Here is a 24271-nt window from a genome sequence, read left to right as displayed (position 1 = left end):
TATTAAGCTCCCACTGTATACTGGTTCTATTAGAAACAGATACCTGGAAAGATTCCTTTGGTGGAGAAAACGTTTAAGACTGGCTTTGAAATATGGATACGATTGTGCCAGAAAGAGATGGGGCAATATATTTGCGTGGAGGGAACTAGAGGATGTTATGCTGAGTGAAATAAGTCAAGCAGAGAAAGACAATTATCATCTGATCTCCCTGATAGGTGGAATTTGAGAAACAAGGCAGAAGGGAAGAGAGAAAACATAGGGGAAGAGAGAAAACAAGACAAAATCAGAGAGGGAGACAAACCATAAGAGACTTTAAACTATAGGAGGAAACAAACGGAGGGTTGCTGGAGGGGAGGGGTGTGGGAGGGTGGGGTAACTGGGTGATGGACATTAAGGAGGGCACGATCTAATGAGCACTGGGTAAGTGCTGGGTTATAAGACTGATGAATCACAGTACCTCTGAAACCAGTAATATATCATATGTTAATTAATTGAATTTAAATTTTAAAATGTTTTAAAAAATATTAGAAACAGGAGTTTTAATAAAATTGGGGGGAAAGAAGTTTGGTATTTTAAGGGTCCTTTACACTGGAAAGCTGCTGTTGAAAAACATTGTCAACAATTGAATAAACTACGTCTCGGAGGTTTAAGTAGCTAAAATAGAAACTTGGAATGCTTGTTCCATTACAAACAATTTCAACATAAATTTTTACAATTCTTACTTATTAATACATTTGAAGATTTACCAAAGTTGGACACAATCCATGCTGATAACATCTCGGCAATAGTATGAAATTGGTTCCAGCCCTGTGGATTCCTGAAGCCGGTCCTAAAGCAGTGTCAGATTGTTCCAGAGTGTGGAAGAGCATAATGAAAGATGAAATTTGAAAATTATGTTTATTTATCTTCATTTATAATATCTGGGCTTGAAAGGCCATGAAATATGTTAAAATCTAGGAAAGTTCGCTTCAAAAAAAAAAAAAGAGAGAGAGAGAGAAGATTAAATTCTTATAGAAATCAGTGATAGGGGCACCTGGGTGGCTCAGTGGGTTAAGGCCTCTGCCTTTGGCTCTGGTCATGATATCAGGGTCCTGGGATCAAGCCTCGCATCGGGCTCTCTGCTCAGCAGGGAGCCTGCTTCCCTCTCTCTCTCTGCCTACCTCTCTGCCTACTTGTGATCTCTGTCTGTCAAATAAATAAATAAAATCTTTAAAAAAAAATACTTAGAGAATGGCAAGCAGTTCTGGCTGGAAGCAAGAAAATCTACATGTAAGAAAGAGCAAAGGGATAGATGTTGTCAAGGTTTACTGGTCGCAGCTGAAAGAGGATGTAATGGGAGGCTTAGGCATTATATTTTTTAATTTGGTGAGCAACAGGGGAGTCCTTGGGGGTTGATAATAACAATATGCTTTTAAATTAAAAATAAAAATACCGCAAGAGGTACCTGTGAGATGGCAAGAAGGGAGACCACATCAGCAGGGATGCGGGTCCCACTGAAGGGACAGAAAGGAGCTTCAGTGGGTGGGAAGACTTTGGGCCAGGAGTGGCCTCTTGCTGCCCCAGTGCTGGTGGAGCCTCCCCTAGGGAGTGCATTCTTGTGTCCCCACGCCCCAAAGTGCTCCTGAGCTCCTGCCCAGAGAGGGGTCCGGTGTTCTCCTCCGGGCTCTGCTCACCTCTCACTCACCCCAAGCATCTGCCTGGAGAGCGATCATTCATCAAGCCCATGAATATCTCAGAAAGCAAGGCAAAAAGTGGGCGAGATTACTCAGAAGTCAACATACAATGAAATTTACCAGGCAAGTGCCAGACCCCTTGTGAGCGTCAGCTAGAGTCGGCTTCCAATGTGACCCTGCCCTTCCGAGCTAGAGCACCTCGAGCCAGTCACTTAACCTCCGTAAGTCGCAGTTTCCCCATTTGTAAAGTAGGGACTAAAAGTGGTATCTGCCTACTGCCTAGGAGTCCTGGAAGATTTAATCAGATTTGAACTATTACTATTGTCCAATGGCCATTTGTCAGTGGGCATCAGAGACCAGCCCTGCTGAGGCTCTTGACTTTCTTTGGGCCTCTGTTTCCTCATCTGTCAAATGGGATTGTCATAGTACCGTGCCCCCCAAAGGGTGTGGCGAAGAGTAAATGTATTCATGCATGTCAAGTTCAGCGTCTGGCACAGAGTCAACTTGGCACACACTGGCTGTTAGGATTTCTGCCCTACCAGGAGGATGCTATTAATACCCCCACTTTCCAAGTGACTTGTTTGAGCTCCAGTATTGGAACCAAGAGTTTCTGCTCCGGGGAGCCCTGTTCCTGAGCGAAAGGAATTATGGTGGCCCTGGGCTGAGGCCAGAGCCAGCCTGGACAGGTCTTCTGCCTTCTGGGAGTCAACCCTCATAAAATCCAGACGGCCGGAAGCACTCCCTGATAATGTGAGCCCTTTACTGTCACTGTTGTATCATCGGGATCCTGGGGATTGGGCCGCTGGGTGTACTTCAGACACACAGTAGGCTCTTGGTGCTGCAAACAGCCCCGCCCACCCTCCCCTGCTGGGCTGGGCTCCCTCCCTGGGCTGGGCGGGGCAGGTTAATACTAACCGGCTGCCTCCTCCTCTCCCAGGCAGAGCCACTTGGGAACGGGACCTGCAGGTAAGCAGGCCTTGCTGGGCAGCTCAGGGCTGTGAGACACTGGGCACTTGGAGGGTGGGGGGCACTTGTCTGGGGACAGTGGGTGGTCTGTGGTTTTTTTCCCCTGGTTTCAGACTCCTGGGCTGGAGGCTGGAGGGACTAAGAGGTCTGTGGTCTGGTCGGAGCTGCCCTGGTGGACTTCAGCCCCCTCCTCCCTGGGTCAAAAGACTGGACCCCCACTGACCTCTGCCCGGCTGCGTCTCCAGGCCGCTGGGCAGTCTAGACGGCTGTTCCTGCCAGGTCGGGCCGGAGTCTCACCAGCCTGGCATGGGGGCTGGGGGTTCGGATGGGCACTGAGGGGAGGCTGCTTCACCAAGGTCAGCCTCGTGGGAGGCCTGCAGCCCTTCCAGGCCCTGGGAAGGAGGAGGAGGAGGAAGGGAACTCCAAGTCCCTGCCAGCCAGCCTGGGCTCCCACTATCTCCTTGCTTCTCCCTGTAAGCCGAACCCAACAAGATAGGGGCATCCCCACACCCTTTCTTCAATGGAGAAACCAAGACCCCGAGAGGGCAAACAGCTGGCTTGAGGACTCACAGCCAGGGAGCACAGGCCTGGATGACCACCCCAACCTGAGATGGGGGGCATAGTGTGGGCAAACAGTGCCTCCTCTTTGGGCCTCAGTTTCCCCACATGCGTGAGATGGGAACATTGAGCTGGAGGCAGCCAGGGAACTCTGAGGTGAGGAAAGGCAAGAGAAGGCGGCCTGATCCACAAGGGTGTGAACGGTTGCTTAGGTGAGGGCTGGGGCTGAGCCGGGCGGGAGTTCCAGCACACACAGTCACTCCTCTACCTCCGCTGGCTGCCCTCCGCCCTCTGTCCTCTCTGCCCCACCACCTCCTTCGTCCCTGCCTCTGTCCCTCTGTCACTGTCACTTTGGTTCTCTCTCTCTCTCTCTCTTTCTCTTCCTGCTCTATCTAGTCAAAGTCACCCTGCTTCCAACCCAGACAATCTCCCCACCACTCTCAGGAGGACAGGCCAGATCCCACATCCCAGGCCCCAGGCGGAGGGCCTGCAGGATTCACCAAGGACGCTGGGACAACACTGACTCAGACCCTTGTCCAAGAGCGGGTGTAGACAGGGCCCACCCTGCCCGGGGCACTACCTGGGCCACCCTCCCCGGCTCAAGCCACAAGGCTGAGGCAGACTCGGTTGATGGCCCAGACCTTTGCAAACCAGATGGCCACCAGGCCCCTGGAAGAGAAGCAGAGCCCTGGTCCCGCGGAGGTGATGCCGCAGTGGGAGCGGTCAGCACACACGCGATAAGACGCAGATAAAGCTCGGCAGGTGAGCCCAGGCCACAGGCAGGATCCGTCTGTGCGGGAACAAAGCGGAGAGCACTGGGAGTGGAGGCTCCGAGGCTCAAGGTAGGACGGGGTCCTTCCTGTCCTCCTTGGGGCCTGGGACTCTCTGCTCTGGATACAAGAATTCAAAGGAAAGAGACACCTTTGTCAGGGGCTGTCCTGGCTCCGTAGCTGGGTGGGATGAAGTCTTCAGTGTCTCTGCCAGAGCGGTCCCCCACTGTCACTGGGCCCCAGGTGGCAGATATGTCTTGGAGTCTCATTTCTCTCCTTCCCAGCCCACAGGGTGAGGAGGCCCCAGGGCAGGGCGAGTGGAAAGGGGCCCAGCTCAGCCCCGCCCCTGCCGCCTCTTTGTAACCCCCTCCCTCTGCTCAGGCTCACACTCAGCTGTGCCTGGTTCCAGTCCCAGCTCCCAGGGGACCAGCTGGGTGACCCAGGGCAAATTAGTTTTCTGAGCCGCATTAACTCCTTTTAAAATGGCGGTTGTCGTGCTGCCTACGTGGGGATTGTTGGGAGGATCTGATGGGTGATGTGGGTAAAGTGCTTGGCCAGTAAATGATGTTAGTCATCATTACTGCTGTTAGTCTTACTGTTGTTGGCATTACCATCTCTCCCGCCTGGATTTCCACACCGGCTCCCTAACGGAAACACAGGCTTCACTCCCACTTCTGCCCTGGCCCCTCATGACTCTCCTCGCAACAGCCAGTGGGATTCTGTTAAAACACAGTTAGAGCCGGTCCTCCCTCTGCCCAAGAATGAAGATTTGGGCTCAGAGAAGTCACCTAAACTCTTGCCTGGGGGGCCCTTCGTGAACTGCCCATCCTCCACCCTCACACGGCTGCAGCCACCCCAGGGCCTTTGCACTTGCTGTCCCCTCCCCTGAACTACTCTCCCCTGGCCAGGCTCACTCCCACACTTCTTTCACATTCCCTCTGACAACCCCATCTATGATTGCCAGCTCCTCCCAGCTTTGCCTCCCTCCCACAGCCCTTATCTCCTCTGACTTGCTCTAGATGTCTTTTTTTGCTTAGTTCTTCTCATGCTTTTCTGAAAGTAGAAATTACTGTCCAGCACACCCCGAGTGGCCAGTAAATACTGGTTGAATGTATGAACAAGAACTGCAAGGTTACTGTAGGAAAAAGAGAAAAGAGCTATGTACTTTTTAAAAATATTCCCAACATACTCATTGGCAGCCCCTCCTGTAGTGCTCAGTAGCCACCAGGCGTCTGCACATGCGGTTCCCTCTGCCAAGGACATCCCCCCACTCCTTTCCCTCCCCACCCTGCCATTGTCACTGATCAATGGGCTCATTGTATCTCCCAGGTCCAGGAGCATGGGGCACTTGTGGCTGCCTGAGGCAGGCCCAGGCAGGAGAGCCACACAGGACATGGGTCACGCTGGGCCATAGCACCATCATGACTGTTTTCCAGCCAACAGAAGAGACTTGCAGGGCCAAATCACTTCCCTCAATCTACACAGCCATGTGGTGCCTGCATCAGAACCCAGACCGCTCAGTTCTGTGCAGTGTGGGGATTTAGTCTTTCCGTGCATAGAACCTGTTGCACGTAAAGGAGGCTCAGGCTTCTTACCTGCCCATCTGTTCTCACCTCCCATCCAGCCCACTGCTCCAGCCACACTGGCCCAGGCTTATTCCTGCCCCAGGACATTTGCACAGGTGTCACCTCCCATCCAGCCCACTGCTCCAGCCACACTGGCCCAGGCTTATTCCTGCCCCAGGACATTTGCACAGGTGGTTCCCTCCGCCTTTGTGTTCTTTGGGCATTTTTATTCCTTTTTTAATTAAAAAAATATTTAAACATTTGATCCATCTGGAATTCTTTTTTCAGGGGTGAGGGATAAAAGTAAGAAAGAGATCCAGCTTTCTTTCTTTTTTCCCAAATGATTTTTTCCCCTGGCAAGTCTTATTTTCTGACTGGTCCTATGCTGGAGAACTACATATTTATAAATGTATAGCTGGACATCTGGCGGAACTCTCTTTCTTTTAATGGCTTTTCAGATGATAAAAATAACCATCTTTAGCAAATCTACCTCCTCCCTTTTGCTATTTACTTATTCCTGCTTATTAGAAATATCATTTATTGCCTCCTCTATATCCTTGTTTATTTTACACTACCTTCTGCCATCCAGGTCCAGAGGAGTGAGTCACCAGCCGGCTGCCCACTATCTGGAATGTTATTCAGATCATAGATACCCACAACTGCTTTGACCCCACTAAGGACGGCAGTACCTATCAGTATGGAATGACTTGGGGTCTTAACTTATACTATTGGCATCAAATGCCACATTGAGAGCTCTTTGTTTCTCTCTCTCCCTCACCACCCTTCCTCCCTCCTCCTCTCTCTTTTTCTCTCTCCCTCTCTCCCTCCATCTCTTTGCCTTTCCCTGGAAGAGAAACTTCACCCCCAAGTTTACTCTTAACCTTTCTATGCCTGTTTGTGTATTTCAACAACGAATCCTATTTGATTTTGGTTTTTGATCAAATCCCAGTTGGGGCAGGACCTGAGTTTCTGAGTTGGGACATCCAGAATAAAGGAGAGAAAAGTCCTCATGAGATTTGGGCTACTATAATCAGTCTCTCTATATTCTTCAATGTCTATCTCTGGCCGCAAAACACTGGGCCACTGTTTTGCTGTATATAAAATGAGTAGTTTAAACAAGAGAGCAGCTTATTTACAATGTAAACAACACTGAGCAAACAAAATAGTTCAGTGGCGGGCAGAACGGGGCTGGTATGGCAACTCTGTGCCGCCAAGCCTTAAGGTCTAATCTCCCTCTAGTGCTCACAGCACCCTTCTTAGCACAAAACGACCACTGGGGTTCCAGCCATCACATCTGAGTCCCAGACAGCAGGACAGAGGAAGGGCAGAAAGGCACACTTACTCCCTCATCTTTAAGGAGACTTCTGGAAGGCTGGGAAATGTATTCCCTTAGCTTGGTGGCTGTTTGCCCAACCAAAAGTCTGGTCTCTGGGACACCTAAGGAAGAAAGGAAGAGTGAGTAATAGGAAGCAGCTAGCAGCCTCTGCCTTGGAACACCATTCAGCCTCTACCTTCTTGTCCTTCCCTATCATTTCCCCCATCAGAGGCAGAACTCTGAGTGGGCGCGGGCAGCGTGTTTTAGTGGGATTCTGCCTGTTGTATACCCTGTTCTGGTCTCAGCGGGGAGAGTGCAGCCAGGAAGCTGTGCCTGACTGACCTGGGAAAAAGGTCCTTCCCAGGCAACAACTGCCCGGAGCTTCCCTCCCTGAGTCCTCTCGGTGGGGGGCCCAGAGCCAGGCCTGTCTGGCCTCACAGGTGGAAGCTTAAGCCACCTGCTTAAGTCCTCTGGACAGCCGGTGGTGGCGGCGGTGGTGGCCAGAATGCAGGTCAGACTGAGCTCTGCTCAGTAGAGGAAAAAGGGAGTTCATCTGGGGCTGAGAGTCAGTCCTGTGTGTGGAACCCGGAAAGAAGCCACTAGGTGTGGGGATTTTCCCAGGTGAGGCCCAGCCACAGGGAGACTTCCGCAGCTTCTAGAAGAGAATGAAGTTAAACTGGTGTGGGGGATGTGGGGGGAGCGTCAGGAGGCCAAGTGTTGCAAGGGACCCGCTCCAGATCCCACCTCCTCAGACCCCACCCTGTTTCCCTTATGTAAAAGGATGGAATTGGCCCCATCAACATTTCTCTTCAAAATTGCTCTTCATGGGAAGCTTTTTTTTTTTTTTTGCCCTTTTTAAAAATCGTAATTGTCATGTATTAATTTTCATGTAACTTGGACAAAAATGTCTATGTCCCCAAACCCGGCATTTCACCATGAGGATGCTAGCTAGCCCCCAGTGAGTGCTTACTGTGTGCCCAGGCCCTGTTTTAAAAACATTAGCTCATTAACATATTTGCATACCATTACAAACCATGGAATCAAGACTGTCATCCTCTCTTTACAGATGAAGAAGAGGCACAGAGAGGTAATGTCACTTGTCCAAGGTCACCCTCCTAGCCAGGGGCAGAGCTGGGTGCAAGCCCAGATCTTTTCGTATGTTTAAGGCTTATTTGTACATTTTCCTCTGAACTGTTCACATCCTTTGCCCACTCTTCTATTTAGTCTTTTTGTTCTTAATTTCTACAAACTCTTTACATAAGAGGAAGATGATTTGTCTATGATTTACACTGCACGTATTTTCGCCCAGGTGGTCATCTTTTGATCTTACTGTTGGTATTTCTGCCTGTTTTTCTTTTTTTTCGAAGAATACTTTGTTTGTTGTTGGATTACTTTTATCTGTTTTAATATTTATGCAGTTACATATGTCGGACTTTTCTTTGGTGGTCTCTGGAATTATGAGCCACGGTTAGGGAAGCTCACTCCTCTGGAAAGGTTAGTTATAAAAGAATGTGTCTGTGTTTTCCTAGCATAAAAAGCCAACTTGCTCATGAGAAGGAAAAAAGATCAGGGGAAACCTGGGCTTCCTGGCATCATGTTTTGACAATCCTCAGCCCTGACTTTGCGCCCCTGGCGTTCTTCTCCACTGGCTCCACTGGCGCCCCCTGCAGGCTGATCTGGGAGGTGGCGGCTTCAGCACGGGGCAGACATCACCATGGCTCTCCTGATTCACCTGCTGGTCTGCACCTTCGGGATGGGCTCCTGGGTGGCCATCAACGGGCTGTGGGTGGAGCTGCCCCTGCTGGTGGCGGAGCTGCCCGAGGGGTGGTATCTTCCCTCCTACCTCACAGTGGTCATCCAACTGGCCAACGTCGGCCCCCTCCTGGTCACGCTGCTCCATCACTTCCAGCCCGGCTGCCTCTCGGAAGTGCCCATCATCTTCACCGTGCTGGCTGTGGGCACCCTCGCCTGCACACTCTTCGCCTTCCTCTGGAATGTCACCTCCTGGGTGCTGGATGGCCACCACAGCGTCGCCTTCATGGTCCTCACCTTCTTCCTGGCCCTGGTGGACTGCACCTCTTCGGTCACCTTCCTGCCTTTCATGAGCCGGCTGTCCGCCCGCTACCTCACCACCTTCTTTGTGGGCGAAGGACTCAGCGGCCTCCTGCCTGCCCTGGTGGCTCTTGCCCAGGGCTCAGGTCTCACCACCTGTGTCAATGTCACTCAGCCGTCCGACACCACCCCAAGCCCTGAGACCACCGGGAAGGAGGTCTTCCTACAGGTACCCGGCATGATCCATCATGGCTCCCCATGCTTGGTCATGGAAAAGACCGTGCAGAGGGCTTGTGTTTCCCAGATGTTGGGTAGACCGCTGTTCTTCACCTGACTGTGCGTCAGATCCCCCCTACCTGGGGGAGCTTCTGAAACACAGCAGGGGTCCCCACTCCATCCAAACCAATGGAATAAGACTCTCTGGGGGTTGGGGCTTCTCGGAGACCCTTGAGGTCCCAACTCGGAGAAACCTTGAGTTTCGGATTTTCGAACCCACCTGTCTTGGTATATAATAGCACCTGTGACGTCACTGCCTACAGCCCTGGGGGAGAGGGGTATTCCTGCCCAGGGGCCACATTAAGGCTATAAATAGACGACCTCCATTCAAGTGTGGCTGCCAACTGAGGCATGAAATAAATCCAAATTTTCAGAGCTTTTTTGTATGTTCAAATTGCAAAACAGGGATGGTAAACTTGTATTTATTCGGAAGTCCTCAGGTGTTGCTAATGTACTGCTGGGGATAAGAAATGTAGACTTTTTTTTTCTTTAAGATTTTATTTATTTATTTGAGAGCGAGATCAAGCATGTGCACAAGAGAGCACAAGTGGGGGAACCACAGAGGGAGGGGGAGAAGCAGCCTCCCCACTAAGTAAGGAGCCCAACTTAGGGCTCAATGCCAGGATCCTGGGATCATGACCTGAGCCGAAGGCACACGCTTAACCATCTGAGCCACACAGGCGCCCAGAACCGTAGACTTTACACATTGCTTCAGTGTCCTTAAGAAGCAAATGGACTGGCTTTCCCATGTACTCCCCGTGAACCTCAGGGAAGACGAACCATTCTGACACTCCCCAATCCTCCAAAACGGGGGCTAATGGTGCCCACTGCACAGGGCCACGAGGAGGCATGCATGGGCTGACCTGTGTAAAGGGCCAGTGCGCAGTGAGCACCATTGATCATTACCTGAGGAATCCTGTGTATATTATTCAGCCCTTACTAGCAATGTATGCTACTGATTGGATATGATTATTCATATTGTTGTCACCCATGTCCTGACATCCCCCAGGGACCAGACTGACCCTCATTTTGTCTTTCCCCAGGGAGCTAATGTCACCTTGATGTCTGACCTGACCAGGACGACACAGTCCGCCGTCCATCTGGAAAGCCGCTACCTCCCAGCCAACTTCTCGCCCTTGGTCTTCTTCCTCCTGCTCTCCTTCATGATGGCCTGCTGCCTCACAGCTTTCTTTGTCCTCCAGCGTCAGCCCAGGCCCAGGGAATCTTCCATAGAAGACCTCCTCACCTCCCAGGTCACCCTCCACTCCATCCGGCCACGAGAAGGGGAGGACCTGGGCCCCCCAGACCCAGGGGCTTGCATCAAGGCCCAGGGGCATCCAGAGGAGAAAACAGACTCCAAGCACCCAGGCCAACTGGTCTTCATCTACATTCTGGTGGCCTTCGTGAATGCACTCACCAACGGCGTGCTGCCCTCCGTGCAGACCTACTCCTGCCTCTCCTATGGGCCTGTGGCCTATCACCTGTCTGCCACGCTCAGCTCCATGGCCAACCCTCTTGTCTGCTTCCTCTCCATGTTTCTGCAGCTCAGGTCTGGCCCAGCTGGCCCTGGGTTGCTCAGAAGGCAGAATTCCAAACCCCAGCTGTCAGGCTCTGCGTATAGAACCTGGTTTCCAGGGCTGGACTGCCTGGGTTCGAATCCCAACTCTGCCACTTCCTGGTTATGTGGTCCCGGACAAATCACTCACTTCACCTCTTTGTGCCTCAGGGAAACTTATCTGGAAAATGGGGATAATAGTCATTCTACCTCCTAGGGTTGCCGGGAGCATAAAATGAGCTACTTTGGTAAAGATTTTAGAGCAGTATCTGTGCATATGGCAGGTCTAGTCTAGGTACTGACCGACCACTGGCCCCTAAGGAGGAAAGCGCAGGCAGGAGCTGGTGTTCCCATTTACAAGGGGGAACCCCGGGGCTCACAGAAAGGGTCTAATCCCACGGTCTAGTTCCCAGGACTTCAGCCCTGTCCTCCTGCCTCCAGCTCACGTTGGCTCCCTTATGGCCGCAGATCTGGAAGAATGGCTAGGCAAATTGATAAAATGCGGATTGAGCCAGCCTAGATCGGAACCTGAGATTTCAAATGTTAGTAGGCAACCGAAGCGGTTCCACTGCAGGGGTTCAGAGCCTGGAAGGAGAACCACGGACTCTGGGGTCATGACACTGGAGGGCCCACAACCTCCCAGCCACCGCTCTGCCCTGTCTGCCCTCTAGGGCCTTTATGACCTGCTCACATCCGCCCCCTTCCCCCAGCCCAGGAAGGAGAGAGAACAAGGAGAGGAGAGTCAGATGGAAAATTGTCACATTGCCAGAGAGCTGGATTTTCTCCCTTAGGGCTTGAAACTGGAGGCTGGAGATTTCTGGGGAAGCAGAAGCAGAGGCCACAGATGTGTGGAACAGGAGAAGCCCAAAATGTTGGACATAACCGGTCTGAGAGGCAGGGACTCCAAGGGTCTTGGAGGAAAGAGTTCTTAGAGGCAGGGGCAGGCCCTCCGCGCCCCCCGCCCCCAGGATTGCAGGCCAGTCTTGGTGTTCTGAAGGGTGTGCACAGGGAGGCCCTCGGGGATGACGACCTCTAATGAAGGACAAGGTCCTCCGTTGTCACACCTAAAGCTGACATGGGAGGCCTCCGGTGGAATGCATCCAAGCCAGCTATCAGGGCCCCTAGATCAGGTAGACCTCATGTCGTAGATGCCACCAGAGGGGAAGGGGTCGACTGAGGTGGCCCAGCTCAGCCTGCAGTGCCAGGCTCCAAGCCATCTTGTCAGCCCAGCCTCCTGGCAGAGCTTGGGAATGTTGCAGGAGGAAATGGAAGCAGACAGAACACTGGGCGGGGCCCTGGGCAGGCCCCACACAGTCTGTTCCACAGGTCCCAGCAGCCATGCAAGGCTCCTAGTGCCGGTGAGAAAGCAGGCTCAGGGACCAGTCTTGCAGCTTCAGTAGGAAGTGGGATCTGAATCAGGTCCCCATAGCACCAGAGTCCATTCTGTTTCACCTGCCATGAATGCTCAAGGTTGCCCCTCAGAAACCTCGTGGACCCACTTAAGGCAGTTGGCCTGGAAGTTTCCACGTGGATCTGAACTCTAATCCTAGAGACGCTGACCATTCTACGCAGTGCCCAGGGTAGGGGAGGCTGAGGTCAGGCTGCTCATCTCCTCCATCCTCCTCCTCTTCTCTGCCCTAGGTCTCTACCATTCCTGGGGATCCTCACCGTGCTTGGGACTGGCTTCGGGGCCTACAACATGGCCATGGCCGTGATGAGCCCCTGCCCTCTTATGCAGGGCCACTGGGCTGGGGAAGTCCTCATTGTAAGTATCTGGCCTGTGCAGCTGCCTCCCTCCCTACCCCTCACCTAGCCAAGGAGCTTTCTATTAGCCGAAGTCTCGTGTTTGCTCCTGAAGGAAGCCGCAGGTGGGGCTGGGCAGGGGAAGGGATGGTTCTCATTTGGGAATGGAAGCTTAGGAAAGTGAGGTGGCTGGTCCAAGGAGACATTCCAGCCTCTCCCGTGAATGTGTACCGCAGCCCTGGCCTTCTCCCCGATGCCCTGGATTGATCATGGGGGCCACAAAGGCTAATGGGTTCTCCTTTGCCCTGGAGGTGTGTGTCAACTCATGGGGCCCCCTTAGCCCTAGGGAGAAGCCCCCAGATACTATTGAACTTAAAGGTTATTCCATGGGGTTCCCTTAGCCCAGTTTGATCACCCTACAAGCATCCTTCTCCCCTGGGGCTCACCCCAAAGCCGCCTTCACTTTGCATCTCTGCCGCCCGGTATCCGCAGGTAGCCTCGTGGGTGCTGTTCATTGGCTGTTTGAGCTACGTCAAGGTGATGCTGGGCGTGATCCTACGCGACCGCAGCCGCAGCGCCCTCTTGTGGTGCGGGGCGGCGGTGCAGCTGGGCTCCCTGGTCGGAGCTCTGCTCATGTTCCCGCTGGTCAACGTGTTGAGGCTCTTCTCCTCGGCTGACTTCTGCAGCCTGCAGTGCTCCGCCTAGAACACCTGGAGAGGTCCAGGACAGGGTCCTGATCCGCGACCATTACTAACACCTGGAAACTTGAGCAGGGCACGTGCCCAAGGCCACAGGGCAAGGGGTGGGGAGCTAGGAAGCAGAGGCTGGGTATATCCTCAGGCACGGTGGAGAACGCCGCAAGACCTCCCAAAGGACCCGGAACTGCAAAGCACAGCCCTACCCCGGTGCTGAGTCACAGTGCCCGCAATCCCACTGCAGAACTCTTTCGGACTGTTGAGAGAGAGCTGGTGTGCAGCCTCAGCTGGAGGCAGGCTCAAGGGTGTCAGAAGGGAGACCGCTGAGAGGGTGAGCAGCCCTCACAGGCTGTGTGACCTTGGGGAAGTCACTTATTTCTCTGTGCCTTCCTAAAATGGAGATTATGATAAATAGCGCCTACCTCATAGGCTTAGCACAGGGACCAAGGGGAGAAGCGCCCAGCACGTAGCAAGCCCTCTTGGGCCGTTTCCTGATCAGATGCCCAACAGAAATAACAAGGGACAATTTACACAACCTGGAAGTGGCCAGGGTGGTTGAGAGAGGACCCTTGCCCCGTTTCCTTTTCCCACCTTCCTCTAAGAGAAGCTTCTGGGACCCTGGTGGAACCATGGGAATCCTGATTCCTCGGTTCCCAGTATGGATGGACGTTATACGCCACACACCCCTTCCTTTCACCCCTCCTGACCCACGAAGACCTGCTCCTTGGAAAGTGAGTGACCTCCTGGGAGGCAGAGAGGTGGCGGGCGGGGTGGCATGCTACAGCAAACCTCGGTAAGTGAGTTCTATCCCGTCTCCCACTCCCCAGGGCCAGGACTGAACCCTGAGGACCCTGGGAAGTCTGGGAAGGAGTGCATTCACTACCCGACTGTTCCTTTGTTCTCTTTTTTTCTTTTTCTTTTAGATAGACATTCCCTGCTTTTACACTAAGATCAGCCCTCCCACAAAAAAGTCTAACATGAACCCCAAAGTCAATATCATCGGTCTTCAGTTAGTTCTAAGGTCAAGGCTAAGCTCCGAAATAAACAGGTATCAAGTGTTCAGAGAACGTCTGGTCCTGGGACTTCTTTTCTTCAGTGTTTGGTTTGCTTGCCACCAGCCTTCCTTTTAATTTATTTTGAAGAGATAGTGTAGTCACATGTTTCAAAAATCAGAAAATACAAAATGATGTTCGGCAAAAAAAAATTCCTTCTCTCCTGTCCTCCATCTGCCCAGTTCCTCTCAACACACACAGATACGCACGCATAGACACGTACACACACACAAGGACTTTTATCAGTTTCTTGGTCACTCTTGGAAAGATTATGCAAGCACAAACACAGGCTCTTTTTACCAAACTACCGTGTACCTTGCACTTTCACTCAACAATGAAAGCGGAGAGAGGGTTCTGGGTCTTTGTCATGACCACACAGTATTCCATGGTGGGGAGCTACCAAATTTATGCAACCAGTCTCTGGTAGAAAGATAAGTGCAGTTACTGGAGACAAAATCTCCTGCCAACCAGGAAACCCCTCTACAACAGTAGAAGAGAAAGAAAACTGTCTTATACTGAGTAGGCGTTAAAGTGGATTATAGGTCTCGGCACAGACAATCCAATGATGAGCTTGCAAGGGCAGAAAGAAACCTCGCCTTTCACAGCAGATAACAATCTACTACATCCGTACTCCTAAATGGTAGTTGGTCCTCAAGCAAGGGTCATATCATTCTTCCTGAATTCACCTGGTAATTGGGCTGGCTATCTGGGTTAGCCAAGTATCTTTGCTGCAGGAAAAAGTAATTCATGTCTCTCTTTTCTTTTTTAAAGATTTTATTTATTGACAGAGAGAGAGAGAGCCAGGGAACACAAGCAGAGTGAATGGCAGAGGGAGAGGGGGAAGCAGGCTTCCCACTGAGCAGGGAGCCTGAAGCGGGGCTCAATCCCAGGACCCTGGGATCATGACCTGAGCTAAAGGCAGACGCTTAACCAACTGAGCCACCCAGGCGCCCCAAAATTCATGTGTTTATGAGGAGGCTTTTTGCAACTTGAAGTCAAACACTGAAGTTAGGCTTCTACCCTCCCCCAGAGGCTGCCTGATGGGGACACTGACTTTCTTCACATTTATGTTACAAAAAGACAGCTCCCACGTCCTTGAGAAAAGTGATCCTGGGAGGCAAAACTGACTAGAGGCTTATTCGCTTTTTTTAAAGACTTGAATGCACCTGAAAGGAGCAGGGAAAGAATTTACAAGTTGTCTAAAGTAGATGCTCTAAGAAAAGGGAGAGAGGATGTTTCCCTTTTTGGCACCAGGGAGAAGTTTTATTTGTATTTGCACTGACAAGGGCATTTGAGTTGTTTTCAATTGTTCCCTCCCAGACAGGATGTTGGAGTAGATAATAAGCAAGGAGACGATCTCTCTGTTCTGATGTGAGAAGATGTTCCGAGATTAATTACACACGCAGAGGGAGGAGATACAGAAGAGGGTGTGGAGTATGGAGTTCACCATGCTGATGTGTTCTGTCGAGGACTAGGGGAGAGGGTGGCAGGGTGGCAGGGAATCTGGAAAAAGCACTTCCGTGAATGACGATGTTGAACTTCTTTTCATGAACCTGTCAGCCACAAGTATGTCTTCCTTTGAAAAATGTCTGTTCAGGTCTTTTGCCCATTTGTTTTAAAGATTTTATTTATAAGAGAGAGCGCACACGCTGCGGGGAGGAGCAGAGGGAGAGGCAGACTCCCCACTGAGCAGGGAGCCTGATGAGGGGCTCGATCCCAGGACCCCATGAGAATGACCTGAGCAGGAGGCAGATGCTTAACCGACTGCATCCCCCAGGTGCCCTCTTTTGCCCATTTTTATTTGTGTTTGGACCTCTCTTTGGTTTTACTTTCACCCACCATCCGTGGAGGCCATTCTGACATTAACAGCCTTTAAGCGAAGGTGCATGGGTCCACTCCCCACAGTCTCCTCCGTGCAGCGGGGACAAGAAGAGCATCTACCAACCAGGGTTGCCCTGAGGGCTGGTCAACCTTATTAATAAATGCAGCGAGCTTAGCACCACACCCGCAAACAGCAAGTGCTCAATAAATGTCACTAAAAGCTTCCACTTTCTGAGAACATCTACTAAGGACCCTGGATGGCCCTTCTGCTTAAACCCAGTTGCTAGGGTGACCGAGTCACCTGCTATCTCTGCCCTCCAACTAAATAAGTTCCCTGACGAATGAGCTCAGGACTTTCGATTTACCCTGGGGTTGGCAGCAGGTGGGCGGGTTCCCCTAAGATGCCCCTGAGCTGGTATCTCCAGGTGGTGGAAGGGAAGGGGGCAAAGCCAGAAGGAGGGTGCATTCCTGTCCATGAAAACCGTGCTTGCAAAAGCCATGGGGTGGTGGGCAACAGGCTTCATTCCAGTCCCCGCCCCGCCCCCCGGGGAGGCCAGCCTGCTGAGCCCAGGTGCAGCCTGAGGAGGGAGGGACCTTAGAGGCCAAGTGGAAGATTGTGTTGGCCTGTGTGGGGTCTGCAGGGGTCTGGTGAGTGACACTTCAGGGACCTCAGCAGGTGCAAACAGAATCAGAAGCTACTGCAGCTGCCCTGGGCGTTGGGGCGGGGGGAGGGGGGGAGCCAGCATACCACACAGACTGAAATACATGATTTGTCCTTTCTGCGGGTCTCCTTGGAATTTTTTCTGGAGATGGACGACTGACTAAGGGTAAGGTCTATATAGAAAAAGGACAGAATGACCCTCCTTCCACCCTAGGGCAGTGGATGGGAGCTAAAGTGGTAGGAACATGGGGTGGGCTTGGGGTCCTAGCCTCTGCCCAGAGAATCAGAACCAGAGCAAGAGGGACTTCTCTGCTAGGAAGCTGACCACTCAAACTTCTGAATTGGGGTTGGGCGGGGGGTTCCCGGGAGAAATTCCCTCCCGTTATTTTTCCGGAGCATTGTACCCTGAGACACATTTACCGCAGACCTCCCAGACCCCAGCATAGAGAGTGCCTCTCCCTGAGAAGGGCTCAGCAAACATTAGGAGTGAGCAGAAGGGCTCCTCCAAGGATGCATGCACCCCAATTCCTGAGACCTGTATATATGTTATATTGCATAGCAGAAAGGACTTTGCTGATGGAGTCAAGGTTACAGACCTTAAAACAGATTATTTTGGATTATGTGGATGGGCCCAATCTAATGACAAGAGACCTTAAAAGCAGAGAATTGGAAGAGAGTCACCAAAAGGTGGTAAGAAAGAGACAGCATCATACAATGCAATATCAAAAGAAAAAAGAAAAAGAAAAGAAAAGAAAGAAAAAGAAAAAAATTAAAAATGGGCAAAAGACTCGAACAGCCATTTTTCCAAAAAAGGAATATTTATGGCCGACAGGTTCATGAAAAGAAGTTCAGCATCACTCATCATCAGAAAACTACAGATCAAAACCACAGTGATTCAGCACCTCACACCTGTTAGAATGGCTCATACCAAAATGACAAGATGGGTGCCTGGGTGGCTCAGTGGGTTAAGCTTCTGCCTTCGCCTCAGGGCATGATCTCAGGGTCCTGGGATCGAGCCCCGCCGTCAGGCTGTCTGCTCAGCAGGGAGCCTGCTCCCCACCCCCTGCCTGCTTCTCTGCTTACTTGTGATCTCTGTCAAATAAATAAATAAAATCTTTAAAAACAACAACAAGAGATGACAAGCATTGGCGAGGATGTGGAGAAGAAGGAACCTTTGTGCACTGTTGGTGGGAATGCAAACTGGTGCAGCCCCTGTGGAAGACAGTATGGGGGTTCCCCAAAAAGTTAAAAATAAAAATGCCATAAGATTCAGACATCCCACTTCTGGGTAGGTATCTTAAGGAAATAAAACACCTCTATCAAAGAGATCTCTTCACTCCATGTTCATCACAGTGTTATATACAATCTCCAAGACACAGAAATGATTCCACTGTCCATCCACAGATGAATGGATATAAAAAAGTTATTATGTATATGTGAATATTATTCAACCTTTAACAAAAAGGAAGTGTTGCCATTCGTAGCAACATAGGTAAGCCTTGAAGGCATTCTGTTAAGTGAAATAAGTCAGAGAGAGAAAGACAACTACTGTATGGTCTCACATGTGGGAGCTAAAAAGAAGAAAAAAAAAAAAAGAAAAACGGAACTCCCAGAAACTGAGAGTTAATGGGTGGTTTCTGGGGGGCTGCTGGGAGCGGGGGCAGCAGTGGGCAGGGCAATGAAGAGATGTTGATCAAAGGATCAAACATCCTTGGATCAAACATGGGATCAAACATGTTGACCAAAGGATCAAACTTACAGTTATAAGATGAATGTCTTCTGGGGATGTAATGTACAGCGGGGTGACTATAATGAACAGTACTGTATTGGATACTTGGAATTCACTAAGACAATAGATCTTATTCTTTTTTTTTTTTTTTACTTTATACATATTTTTTAACGTTTTTTTAATTTTTTATTTTTTTGTAAACCTATAATGTATTTTTATCCCCGGGTACAGGTCTGTGAATCACCAGGTTTACACACTTCACAGCACTCACCATAGTACATACCCTCCCCAGTGTACATAACTCCACCCCCCTCTCCTGACCCCCTTCCCCCCAGCAACCCTCAGTTTGTTTTGTGAGATTAAGAGTCACTTATGGTTTGTCTCCCTCCCGATCCCATCTTGTTTCATTTATTCTTTTCCTACCTCCCAAACACCCCATGTTGCATCTCCACTTCCTCATATCAGGGAGATCGTATGATAGTTGTCTTTCTCTGATTGACTTATTTCACTAAGCATGATACCCTCTAGTTCCATCCATGTCATTGCAAATGGCAAGATTTCATTTCTTTTGATGGCTGCATAGTATTCCATTGTATATATATACCACCTCTTCTTTATCCATTCATCTGTTGATGGACATCTAGGTTCTTTCCATAGTTTGGCTATTGTAGACATTACTGCTATAAACATTCAGGTGCAGGTGCCCTTCGGATCACTACGTTTGTATCTTTAGGGTAAATACCCAGTACTGCAATTGCTGGGTCATAGGGTAGTTCTATTTTCAACTTTTTGAGGAACCTCCATGTTGTTTTCCAGAGTGGTTGCATGATCTTAAATATTCTTAACACACACACACACACACACACGCACACAGGTACATGCTCAAACTCCTCCCCCTCTGGAAGTGAAAAGAAGGGACAAGGAATGAATGATTTGTAGGCAGGATAGGATTTACCCATGGCCAGACTAATGGTATCATTTTAAGAATGATCGGCAGATGGAGCGAAACCTGCCAGAGAGGGTCTATGACACACATCATCATCTTACAGCTCTGATGTATGAATGGTCTCTCCTGATTCTCTTCTTGATGTCTCTGGGGAAAAGTCTGGAGGAAGTGCCTGGCAAATGTTGATGTTGCCAGGACTCTGCTTTTCATCTGGAAATGGCTTTCGGTTGAAATGTCCCTATGTGCCAAGGCAGCTGGGTTCCGGTTGTGACTTAACAGACAGTCTGTTCTATTATGACTGGCAATTTGGCCCAAGCCAGCATCCTCCTGCAGGGTTCAGTGGTTAGACTGTAAGATACAGAACTGTCTTGATGGAGGAAGCAGTTATTATTGAGAGAATGAATTCCATGGTGTCCATTCTCCCATTTCTCTCATGGTCCTAAAACCCAGGGCTTCCAGGTGGGTGCATGGCAGCCCAGAGTAAGACCACAGTTCCCAGGCTTCCCTGTAGTGAGGGAGGGCCATGTGATTACATTCAGACAAATGGGATGTTACCAACAATGATGTGCCCAGCTTCTGATTGTGTACATAAAAGGAAGAGGTGGGACCTCAATTTTCCATTTCCCCTTCCTGCTGCTGGTAATGCAGATGTGATAGCTGGATCTGTAGCAGCCATCTTAGACCATGAGACAGAAGACACAGGATGACATAATATAGCAAGGATATAGAAGGAGGTTGCAAGCTTGATTATGGAGCCACCATTCTACTTGGGACCCAGATTTAATATGGCAGAGAAATAAACTTCTATGTTCTTTAAGCTTCTACAATGTGTGGGACACTTAGAGCAGCAGAATTCTCATATTCATATGGATGTTTATATAAATATGTATATGCTTACACACACTAACACATACACACACGGTCACACACAGAGAGGACTGGAAAGACATATACCAACATGTTAGCCTAGTTAATTCTGGAGAAAGGGATTTCTGGTGATATTTTTTCTTCTTGACACATTGTTGTACTCTGAATTTTTTCTTTGAATATGTGTTATCTCAAAACTCAACAAAAATAAAAGTCTAAAGAAAGGGAGGGTCCTATAAATAGATCCTATTGTTTAAATCACCTTCATCTGCTTCATATGAGCCTGTATAAGTCTCTCTCTTTCTCTCTCTCTCACACACACACACTCACTCTTAGATTTTATGGAATATTTGGCTTTGTTTCCTGTGGGTTATGGAACTTTTTCTTCAGGTGTTCTTTTTACAGAACAGAATGTCTTGAAGACAGTTCCATGTCCCTGTGTATACGGTGACCTCATTTCTCATACCCAGCACAAAGCACTTCCTGACTTGGCATGCTACGGTTTACGGAACAGCTGCTGTTGGTGGGGCATCGGCACTATTTCTGATTTTAAACAACACAGTGATGAAAGACCTTGGACCTGCCTCTCTATGCAGGTGTGAGGTGTGAGGCGTGAGGCTTTGAAGTCTAACAAACGTGGGTTCTGATCTGTCTCCCCTGCTAATTTGCTGTGTGACCTCAGGCAATTTACTGTGCATCTCTGAGTCTCTGTTTCTTTACTGTGTAATAAGGAAAGAAGCTTGTCCCATAAAATTATTGTGAGGATAAGAATAACTGAAACTTGGGCCACCTGGGTGGCTCAGTGGGTTAAAGCCTCTGCCTTCAGCTCAGGTCATGGTCTCAGGGTCCTGAGATCAAGCCCCACTTCGGACTCTCTGCTCAGTGAGGAGCCTGCTTCCTCCTCTCTCTCTCTGCCTGCCTCTCTGCCTACTTGTGATCTCTATCAAATAAATAAATAAAATCTTAAAAAAAAAAAGAAAGAACAACTGAAACTTATCACATGCTTACAGCATGCCAAGTACTTTTCCAAGTGCTTCCCGTGAGTTCACAAACTTAACTCACAAAAGGGTGATGGGAAATCATGCTTAGACACATGCCCTGAAAGTTTTCTAGAGACTTCCATCTTCTTTAACTTTTTTTCACTTTTTTTTTTAATGATTGCTTTAGGCTTACCATATACATCTTCACATGTCAGACTCTCCTTCAGCTTTAAACTACTTTAATGCCAGGTACAGAAATGTTACTCCGATAGAGCCGTATTCCTTCTCCTTTTTGTAGTATTCTTGTTAAATACATGACATCTCATATGTCACCAACCACACAACATCCCTCTAGCAGTGCTCGCTGGCAAGAAGGAAGGGGAGGGGAAGGCAGGGATAATTGTTGGTTAGATCACCCGTCTCTCCCCAATACTGTCCAGACTCAAGAGCTAACAGCAACCCTCCCCTCAAAGAACTGAAGGAGGGCCTTGTCCCCCAGTCGTCATGCACACAGCCCGTACTGGCTCACAGACTCAAGTGCTCAAGATTCCATCCATTAGGGCCTCACCCTGAGATTTCACATTGCCCTTGTCTGAAGTTCCCCTTTGACACTGTAAATCCCGGTCCGCATCACTCCTTTTGCTCAGATGGGGAAACAAGCACCTTCCCCCACCTTCTAGACTGATTTGGAATATTCATAAATAACATTCATTGAGAGAGCATTTATATGGATGCTTGCACTGAATTCCTAATGAAGAAGAGAATTGTCTTCTGGATGAATGAGGCTCAGAGAGGTTAAGTAACTGAACCAGATCACACAGTTGGTAAGGGATAGAGCTGGACTATGAACACAGGTGATTCCAGAGACAATAGGTGTGATCACTCCACCATGCTGCTCCCTGGAGGTGGTCCGTAGAGGACTCATTTTCTCCTGGCGGCAGTAAATGTTTAACATCTCTAAAGGGAAATCGTCCTGGTTGTGCCCTTGCCAATTTCCACAGTCAAATACTCTCCCTGTTGCTGATTTCAATGACTATGGTGTTGCTGAATGCAGTTGGCAGATACGCACACAATCAGCTCTCCCAGATTGGTGCACCTCTCTCTATGGGACAGACTGAAAGCCTGAGGCAGAGATGAACGGGAAGTGGGTGAGGGAGAATGGAGGGTCTTTAAAGAGAGCTTGCCTGCTGACAGTTCGCTGGGACCTCCAGCCATCAGAAGCACTGCGACTCCAGTCTGACAGAGGAAGACGCTGGGGCTCAGTGAGCCATGGGCATTTGTCCAACAATTACTGAGCACACACCCTGAGTGGGTCCTGGTGGGAAGAGACCAGCCTTGGGGACAATACAGATGACACGGGAGAGGTTCTAGCCTGCCTGATGGAACTTGTGGGCTTACAGCAGACCCACAGACATATACACATGCCTCTCATGGGGTTTCCATTTAAGTGAGTAACAGGACAGTTAAAAGTGTGGATTCTGGTCCTAGACTCCTTGGCTTCAAGTCCAGGCTCTTCCAGTCAAAGGCTGCGTGACCTTGGGCTAGTTCCTTAACCTCTCAGTCCCTCTATTTCTCCATCTGTAACAACAGTACCTACCTCAAAGCATTTTAGAAGGATGATAGGAATGAAGGCAGGTAAAGGGCTCAGAACTTTAGTTATTATGATGCATAATAAATGTTCCACAAATGTTAGCTGTTTTTATTATATAACTTCAGAAACGCAACCGTGTGTGCCCAGAGAGAGGGAGAGGAAGGGAGAACAAGGTACGTAGTGTGCGTGACTCTGCCTGGACATAAGCCCAGCAGTGAGCAAGGGGGCGGGGGGTGGAGCGGGCAGAATCCCGCACATCTGAGTGAGAGCTGAATGGAAAATCAGAGTTTGCAAACCTCTACAATCGCGGCCACACACCGTTCATCTTTATGTCCAGGGTGCTTATTACTGCAAAGGACTCATTCAAAAAAACTGTACTTTATGGACGATTTAAAGGATTTTTTGGAGTTTTAGAAAATTGCCTATTTTTATCATTTTCTCCACACATTAGAACATAATGCCCTTGTTAAATGCTCACCCAGCAGTGACTATATTCAAAACGATAAGGGCTAAAATAAATGGGTAAAGATTTTCCAAAGGTTGCTCGGCCCGTGTTTGGTGGAGCCAGAGTGACAGGGGATTCCCTGTCTAGTGCTCTTCCTTCTTCAGTCTGGGTCCTGGGGTACAGCCCTAACATTCTCCCCAGGACCCCAACCTCAGCTCCTGGCTTCTCTCTAAGTAAAGGGGTAGAAAGGTCCAGAACTTGAACTTGCCCTGGGAGGGGGTCTGGAGTGGGGGGAGAGGGGATGTGAACCCCAGCTCCCCAGCTTCACACCTGGTTCTGTGTGGCCTCGTTTGAGGCTCAGTCTCTACAGAGAAAGGCTGATACCTACATCCGTGTCGTGTGTGTGTGTGTGTGTGTGTGTGTGTGTGTGTGTGTACGTCTGCCTGTCTTTTTGATGAACACAGTCAGCGCCCAGGACTATCCCTTTCCCCTCAAGCAGGCAGACGGCTTTTGGCCAGCAGATGGCACTGCAGTCCAAGAAGCAGAAATACGAGGCCAGAAAGGGGTGTGCCTGGAAGGGGGATCTTTTGGGGTCCTGCAGGAAGGGGCGCCGTTCAGAGTGGTTTAAGAGTCCAGGCTATAGGAGTATCTGCCCATGGCCACATAGGCAGCTCCCCAGACGCTCCCATACTTGCATAACTAAGGACCAACCTTGAACCTGAGGGAGGCCTTCCCATATGGCATCTCCTTGAATCCTCACAGTGCCAATATGATCCCATTTTACAGGTGAGGAAACTGAGACCAGAGAGACAAAGTCACCTGCACAAGGTCACACAACCTGTCCATGGCAGAGTTCGGATCTGATCTTGGCCCATAATAATATTAGAAGACAGCCCTTATGTAATTCCTGCCTGGCTAATATTGTCCTAACCATTTTGCACATATTAAGTTATCAGAGCCCTGTGAGGTATGTATTAGTATTTTTAGTCTCCTGTTATAGAAGAGGAAATA

The 24271-nt window shown here is 49.8% G+C and overlaps 1 protein-coding gene across 4 annotated transcripts; it reads left to right on the top strand.

The window, feature by feature from the left end:
• The first annotated feature begins 2595 nt into the window (after nt 1-2595).
• SLC52A3 (solute carrier family 52 member 3) lies at nt 2596-14964 on the top strand. Of its 4 annotated transcripts, none has more exons than XM_032351129.1 (5): nt 2596-2639; nt 8377-9128; nt 10219-10724; nt 12372-12495; nt 12966-14964. In XM_032351129.1, exons 2-5 carry the CDS (start codon nt 8562-8564, stop codon nt 13176-13178), a joined length of 1410 nt encoding a protein of 469 aa, XP_032207020.1. In that variant the 5' UTR covers nt 2596-2639; nt 8377-8561; the 3' UTR covers nt 13179-14964. The 4 variants fall into 4 exon arrangements, with proteins under 4 accessions (XP_032207020.1, XP_032207023.1, XP_032207022.1 ...); XM_032351132.1 differs by lacking the exon at nt 2596-2639 and adding an exon at nt 3332-3353; XM_032351131.1 differs by lacking the exon at nt 2596-2639 and adding an exon at nt 3958-4039.
• Nucleotides 14965-24271: the final 9307 nt, after the last annotated feature.

This window comes from Mustela erminea, chromosome 7 (genome assembly GCF_009829155.1).
Source record: "Mustela erminea isolate mMusErm1 chromosome 7, mMusErm1.Pri, whole genome shotgun sequence".
Taxonomy (NCBI): Eukaryota; Metazoa; Chordata; class Mammalia; order Carnivora; family Mustelidae; genus Mustela; species Mustela erminea.
The sequence above is the reverse complement of the archived record's forward strand: the minus strand, read 5'-3'. Positions and strand labels throughout refer to the sequence as shown.

Coding starts and splice junctions, on each gene's coding strand:
- SLC52A3 (XM_032351129.1), top strand. CDS start 8,562: ATGGCTCTCCTGATTCACCTGCTGGTCTGCACCTTCGGGATGGGCTCC. Junction 10,725..12,371: donor TCCATGTTTCTGCAGCTCAG/GTCTGGCCCAGC, acceptor TCTCTGCCCTAG/GTCTCTACCATTCCTGGGGA. Junction 12,496..12,965: donor GGGCTGGGGAAGTCCTCATT/GTAAGTATCTGG, acceptor CGGTATCCGCAG/GTAGCCTCGTGGGTGCTGTT.